We start from the raw sequence: 7,500 nt of genomic DNA on the forward strand, positions 1-7,500 counted from the left end.
CAAAAGCATATTAAATGAGGTGCCTCTGACAGCTGCTATATGGCCCGTGATTGGTCCTGTCCCCAGTTGTTCAAAAGGTGGATAACGCTTTCCACCACATAAAACACCATCCACTGGATAGCACAATTGGTAACTTCGCTATGACTTATCCACTGGATAGTGATTACTCCAGCGGATAGTGGCACTATCCATCACTTGAACAACTGGGCACAGGAGTACAGCACCTGCACAGCCAGTTGTAATTAGCCAGGAGTTGATTTGATGAGGGAGAAAATGCAGATTGTTATTGACTGAAACAAATTTAATTGCAAACATATTTTTCCAGTTTAAAGTTTATTTAGTCTTTAGCGAGAGTAAAGGTTCCCTCTGAAGCAATTAATTTGATTCAAGGTTTTATTGTCTTAGCATTGTTAGGGTAAAGGGTTTTTTAGTCAGTTCTTTATATCTAGTAAATTTTCTATTCTTTGACTTCAGGAAAGAGAAGAAAGCTCGTTTCCACAATTCATCGATTATGTACCAGCCCCCATCACATGGAGAGAGTATGTCAAGTGCACAGGCAAAAGCCATAGCAAAACTCCCATCAGACTGGCTAATTTATGAAGAAATGGCAAGGTAAGTTGGAATGAGGATTATTGTCTACTTACGTTGGTTTTTTTGACATGTCATTAGAATTTGCACAATAAGTATATTCATCTTTAGCATTCCTTTGAGCTACAATTGAGTTAGAGAGAGTAATAGAACTGGAGCTCTATTACTTAGGTGGGACAAATACATGTAAATGCCAGTTTTTGAAATCTTTACACAGTCAGTTCTTTTAGTGCATTAAAAGTGAAATATTGAGGAGAAGTATTTTTAGCTAAAGGTGAAGGGGTATTTCTCAAATGTATACCACTAATAGTAAAATATTTGAGGTTAAAATTAATGTTGCACTCATCAAAATAGATAATGAATTTTTGAAATGGTAAATGATTATCAGTGGAGTTAAAAGATGAAGCCTTTTACATAAACTTTGAAGAAACGAGTATTGTACAGGCTTCAAACTTGGTTAGTATAAGGGGGTATTTGGTAAATTTTTTGATGAGAAGCCGTTACTTCTTGACAGGTTGTATACCACTGTTACAGTAAAATGCTGCACACTGGTGTCACCGGTGACTGTCGCTCTCTTCACTGGCCCTAGCCTATCATCTGAACATGTTACTCAGGATCCTCTGGCTTCTCGTGATGGAGAGAGATACCCTGGAGAAGGCTTTGTGCGAGAGAGTGAGAGCAGTGACAGTGAAACAGAAGACGACACCACAGGAGAGAAGAATAAAGACAAAGGCATGTCATTCAAGGTGGATGATTGGATAGCACTTTCAGCAAACCAAGAGGTAGCTGTAGGGCATGAAATTATTTTTCCTGAGGGCTATAAAGAGTATTCTAGACTAGTGAACTGTGAATAATATTACCTATTAATAGATTTTAAATAAATTTCTTGATAATTATGTGAAAAATTCCTACTTTTTTCATAATATTTTTAAAAATACAATCACACTTTTGAGTTTAAGGAACATGTTTCGATTTTCCAAACATCATCATCAGCCACAGTAATGATGGTGATGTTTGAAACATCAAAACATGTTGCTTAAACTCAAAAGTGTGGTTGTATTTTTAAAAATATTAGTAGCACTTGTGCTATCAAGACCATTTTAGAAAACCTACTTTTCTTGTGAAACATAATTGTGGTAAAGTCTGTGAGTCACGGTTTTAAATAAAGACTTATCCCAGAAATAGGAAGAGTGGTTAATTCAATGCAAACTGTTTCCATGTTTTATGAAAAACATTATTATAAATTTATTTCCTATGAACAAACATTTTATGTGAGTAAAAATAACATGGATAAACAGCTGCCACTGATTTATGTCATAAAACATTTACAGAGAGTTGGCTTTTTCGATGGAAGCCCAGGAGTATAAGTTATAATCTAAGTGCTCTTTTGTGGGAGTTGAACCAACAACCTCTGGAATTACTATTTTGGATGCTTTGTCCCTGAGCTACATGAGACCCAAGGGAGCTAGACCATTAAACTTGCTTTGATTTATTTTTGTGGGATCGGTTCTGTATCATTGCAGGTTGTAAACCACGTGTCATATTTGCGTCACAAGATGCAAGCATTAGTTATCCGAAGAATACGATCTCCCTCAAGGCCATGGTCACAAGTGGATGAGGTATTTTAATTTTAATTAATGTCACATGATATAATTATTAGTGATGTGATTTAGAAAAGCAGCACTTTCTAATTACCCATGCAGTTATTTTTAAGACCTTGAAATTTTTGGTTCAATAAGCCTTTTGTTGTTACTCCTTACGTTTGCAGCCATCCAGATCACCTGCAGTTGAAGTGGAAAAAGGTGTTAAGCGATTGTTTGCAAATAGACGTGAAAATTTTGCTTGGGAAGTTCTTGTATTACAAACAGCTGGCTGAGACACTCTCCTGGTCTGCGTAGATTAGCCCTTCTATCTGTGGTGCCACTGGTTGATGTTGAGATTGCTTATACATTAGTCTCGGATATCTTCTTATTCAATACTCGAATGCAGCACACTACATTTAAATACTTTTTTTTATGATTATCTTTATTACAAGTCAATATTTTGCTTCAGTGAGAAAAAGTGGCATTTTATCTTGAAGTCTCATATTGTTATATCATTCAATTTTACAGATCCAAATGTAATGCGCTAAAATAATTATATTTTTAGCAACCATTCTCTTGAGGAACAATTAAGCCCTAATTTTCACCATTATTTTTCCAAATCTTGCAAAAGCATCACTGAAAATAGGAAGTTCATTTGTTGGTAATTCATTAAACACTTCACCCAAGGTTCTTTGTAAAATTTGCTGTAGATGAAGTGTAGATAAAGACATTTGTAATACTTGTGTTTTTCTGTTTTAGATGGTTGTTCGTGCTGTAGCAGCAGTTCTGTCAGCCGAGGAGCATGTCATCAATCCTTCGTTGCAACCTCGTCAAAGACAAATGCGACCTGGTAAAACTTGACGAAAACATTCTCAATTGTCAGTTTCTTGTGCTCTTTCTATAGAACGTGCCTGCTTTGTCACAAAAAGCATTTGAATTCCTCTTTCAGTAATTCAAAAACTGTAGAATAGGAGGGGAGCTTTGAGGCACACCAATAATTAAAAGTTTTAAGAGTGCTCAAAATCGTTAATTAATTTGCCAATCAAGTTTCTCTGTGTAACAGGTGTTTTTTTAACATTAAAAAATAATGGTGCCCTTGTTAACAGTATCAAGAGTTAATATGTGCTTGGCATGAATTTCATTCTTCTCAGTGACCTATGCTGTTTATTTATTTATTTATTTATTTATTTACTCTTAACAAAGTATTGCAGATGGCTTTAAAAGAAAATTACAACAATGAATAAAACAATAACGTAAAAATAATTACTAATCAGTATGTAAGATTACACAGAGATTGCCTGAACAAACATAGCGAAGTAGATGTTTAATATAATTTCTGGTGGAAGATTGTTCCACTGCACTGTTGTTGATGTCTATATCTTGTGGAATTTAATTTGGCTAACCTGATTGTCCCCTTTCCTCCTACCCACCTACAGCTAGTTTGACAAATAAAGCACTTCTACTGGCCGGCATTTACATCGCACTTTTGTAATATTTCACACACTACCCACTTAACTCTGACAGACTTCTTCTTGCATCCATCCAAGTTACTAACTGCAGTCACCTTGCATTTTTTCATCAACTTGCTGGCATGTTTTCATTATTTCACTACTGTTTCACTACCTCAATTTTTGGTTTAATGGTCATCATGGATTTCTTTGTTGACCTCAAATTCATTGAATCTCCCTTGCCCTCTCTTTCTTGAAACAGCCACTTTTACTTTGTCTAATGCCGGTTGTTCAGCATTGCAACCTTTCTGCAGCACTCGATATTCTGCTTTTAATGCTTGCTCAACGCATGAACGTCGCATAAAGAAAGCATAAGCACTGTGCAATCTAAAATGTGAAGTTGTGCAGCGCTGCAAGAGCGTTGTGCTGTTCGTACGGGAGGTGGTTTTATTTGTTAGTGGGGAACTCCTTTGGAGCATCCAGGTCCACTCAAAAACCTTAACATTGGTCATTTTATCATCAGCAGGTAATGAAAGTGGAGCTGATTCAAGAATGAGAATGGAAAGGTATGCACCTTTTTTGGTTCTCATTCTCTTGTAAACTTGGAGGTATAATTATTGCAAGTTTTGCTTTGTTTTGTTTGTGTTGATATTCTACATTTAGTTATAAAGGTTTATCATTTATTCAGTTGCCTCTTTTCTTCTTTTGACAGGTCCCACTTTGCAGCTCAGTTTTCTTCAAGAGAGCAGATTAGAAATTCTTCAGGTACAGCAGCTGTAGTTCAGTTTTGGTAAATAAATTATTTATACAGTGTGGTTGAGGAATTTTTGTTCACTTGACACCATGCATTTTTTAGGTTCACCAGCTAAAAGCCAAAGACCTATGTCACCTCAAGTAAGTTATATTAGGTTATGATCAGATAAACAATATACCTTTAGCAAAAAAGTACACTGTTCATGTGCCACCCCAGAAATGAAACGAAAACACTTGTTTTGAAAAATGTAGTGTAAGAACTTTTCTGCCAGTGGTCAACATTGATTTTTTTCTGGAAATTGAAAATCCAGGGCTTACTTAATTGTTTCAAATGTGTAGAAAATTAAAGTTGTTGTTATATTTATGTTTAACTTTTGTTTATTGTTGGCTTGGAGTAGAATGATACTAAAGCATCTGGGGAAAGCCTAGGGTGGATGACACGTCCAAATCAACAACGAGAAGGTGAGGAATGAGCTGAAAAAAACCAACGCGCATGATGCGGAGCGGATTCATCAACTTCTGCTTTGTCAAAAATTACGGAAATGTAATTCTCATGCGCTGTGCATATATACAAATTTGTAGGTTGCACTTATCATTAAAGTGAAGTGAAGTGAAGTGAAGTGAGGAATGACAGAAATGATAATAATAACCAACTATTTTGTGATTTCTACGCCATTAACCCATTGACTCCCAGGGGTTTCCCACTGACTAGTAAAATCGTCTGGTGTTAGAAAGAGTAAAATACTAAGTCTGGCTGGTTTCGGCTGATTTTGACGTCAAAGGGTTAATGAAATTGAGATAATCAACTGAAGGTAATCATCATGATAGTTTAGTAGTAATGGAGTTGCGGGTATAGCTGATTGGCGTTTTTGGTTTTGCTTAGAATAACCATTGAGCAGCTGGGTAGGCTACTAACTAATTTTGTCAAAAACACCACATTTATGGGGTATCACTTGCAGGATTTACATGTAGACTCGGGCAGCAGCAGTGAGCACTTTCGCTACTGTGCCAAGTCTAGCTGTGTTACATTCAAATGGAATAGTCGTGTTTGTCTGAGTACAATTGGACAAATTCATGCACCACTTCATTACTGCATAAACACAAAATTAATGCGTTAGATACATTAAGTTTACACTAACTTGCTTTGCCCGTACATACAATTTGGTTACTCTTTCCCACAAATAGCAAATGCTAAAAATTAATTATTAAAGGAAGTTAGTGTTTTATGAAGTATGTACAAATTAAAGATTCTGAAGTTTTACAAATAATAATTATTTTTAATACATAAATGAAGGAAGTAAAGACTTCTTACATGAGCATGTTACTAGTCCTATTATAGATTTTAATCCACATTGTACTTTACCTCTAACCACCCGCTGGGAAACAGGATTGAATTTCACACTTCTTCTTTTCAGCAACTTGCTACTTTATTATGAAATGCAACAATCAACGAAACTTGGACATCTCCATGGCTAAGGTAACCTGCATTCTTTAATCATGGTTTTGAAAAGGAGATTAGCTTTTTTCGGTCATTTTTTTATTAGTATTAATTTAGTATATTTATTTTAGCCATCAGTTTACTTCCTGAAGTAACTTCTTGTTATATTCATAAACCCACTCGTCCCTAAGTGGTGCCCATTGATTAGTAAAACCATCTGGTGTTAGACATTGTAAAATCCATGTATAAAGTCTCATGCACTCTCACTACGGAAAGGGTTCATAAAAGAGGACAGTTTTGTAGGACATGTACAGATGTTAACTCATTCATCCCTAAAGCGGCCCCATTGACGCAAAATCGTCTAGCATTAGACAGTGAGGGTAAATCCACAAGTCGCACTCTTGAGTTTTAATTTTATCGTAAAGGGCATTTTCAATTTTGCAGGGAGCTACCGTAAATAACCAACTGTTATCCTTGGTGTTACCACCCGAACAACGTCGTTATCTTTATCATTATTTACTTTTAGTTTTGTTTTTTTATAAGGGCATTTGGGCAACAACACTGGCCAATGAGAAGAAGCTTAACCGTGCCTTCAAGGTCAGCTTCTTGCCTAAGCTTTGCAGTCATATTATACCGTCACTGTTTGCCTGTTACCTTCTGGAGAGTCCAATATGTTACTGTAGTTGATCTACAGTGGTCGTTAGAGCTTTATTGCTAGTGCATTTGCAATTTAGTGTCATAAGTGATTTTTCTATTGTGATTAGCACCTTTCCAGTTCCTTGTACTTTATTTTCGTTGTGTGATTATACAAGGGAGCTTGTGCTAGAGCTGCAATAACACCTGCTTTGAGAACATCAACTGAAAATGTGAATTTTAATAATTTAAGTCTATCTGTCAGTATGTAAAATGTGTTTTCTCTATCAAGGAACTAAATTGCTATTTTAATGATTAATTAAGAGGATGTAAAAGAAAATGTTACTGGGTGCTCACACACATCACAGAATGATAAACTTTGGTCATGCACCGTGCACCGGTGGCTCAGTTGGTTGTGCACCGGGCTGCCATGTGGGATGTTGTGACTTCGACTCCAGCTGGACCAATGCTCAGGTTCTTTATAAAATAACTGAGGAAAAAGTACTGCCTTTATAATTACACCCACAAATGGTTCGACTTTCAAGTCTTCTCGGATAAGGACTATAAACAGTAAGTCCCGTGGGACGTTATAACAACTCACACACTGTTTGTGAAGAGTTGATGGGAGACCCCCGCTGTTGTGTCTGTCCTCCTTTCACATACATGTGTGGGTTTGGTGGGTGGGTGAGATCAAATACATGTACAGACTGATAGTGGCAACCTGACATCCGGTCTCACCTTAGAAAAAAGAATTGTAAAGTGCAATGATACTTTGAGATATGTGCAGTATATAAATCCTAATTAACCATAACCATAGTTGTAAGGATGAGAATGGAAAAGAAATAAACAGATTGCCAAATAGTATTGTTTTGATGGGCTCCTGTTTGTGCTATCTTTTTTGTTGCTTTTAATAAACTCCTTATTTACTCGTTTTATTATTGAAGTTTGCAATATATATTTGTCCCTGTACTAGACTATGCAGGATGTATGTCAAGTATACCTAGAGTAACAGCCTAGCTCCCTTCAGTCTCCTCTTTGGGGGAACTGGGATTTTCAT

The 7,500-nt window shown here is 36.3% G+C and overlaps 1 protein-coding gene across 7 annotated transcripts in view; it reads left to right on the forward strand.

The window, feature by feature from the left end:
- LOC138038619 (3'-5' RNA helicase YTHDC2-like) overlaps positions 1 to 7,500 on the forward strand; it is a 44,399-nt gene that overhangs the window by 32,916 nt on the left and 3,983 nt on the right. For 3 of the 7 annotated variants that reach the window (XM_068884601.1, XM_068884605.1, XM_068884604.1), the window contains exons 32-41: positions 475 to 612; positions 1,103 to 1,370; positions 2,112 to 2,207; positions 2,931 to 3,021; positions 4,143 to 4,185; positions 4,332 to 4,384; positions 4,476 to 4,513; positions 4,771 to 4,834; positions 5,788 to 5,849; positions 6,354 to 6,407. In XM_068884601.1, coding sequence (XP_068740702.1) covers positions 475 to 612; positions 1,103 to 1,370; positions 2,112 to 2,207; positions 2,931 to 3,021; positions 4,143 to 4,185; positions 4,332 to 4,384; positions 4,476 to 4,513; positions 4,771 to 4,834; positions 5,788 to 5,849; positions 6,354 to 6,407 — 907 coding nt within the window. Of the gene's footprint in view, positions 1 to 474; positions 613 to 1,102; positions 1,371 to 2,111; positions 2,208 to 2,930; positions 3,022 to 4,142; positions 4,186 to 4,331; positions 4,385 to 4,475; positions 4,514 to 4,770; positions 4,835 to 5,787; positions 5,850 to 6,353; positions 6,408 to 7,500 lie in introns of those variants that run through there. The other 4 variants (XM_068884603.1, XM_068884606.1, XM_068884602.1 and 1 more) reach the window with 3 other exon arrangements.

The sequence above is a fragment of the Montipora capricornis genome, chromosome 2 (genome assembly GCF_036669925.1).
Source record: "Montipora capricornis isolate CH-2021 chromosome 2, ASM3666992v2, whole genome shotgun sequence".
NCBI lineage: Eukaryota > Metazoa > Cnidaria > Anthozoa > Scleractinia > Acroporidae > Montipora > Montipora capricornis.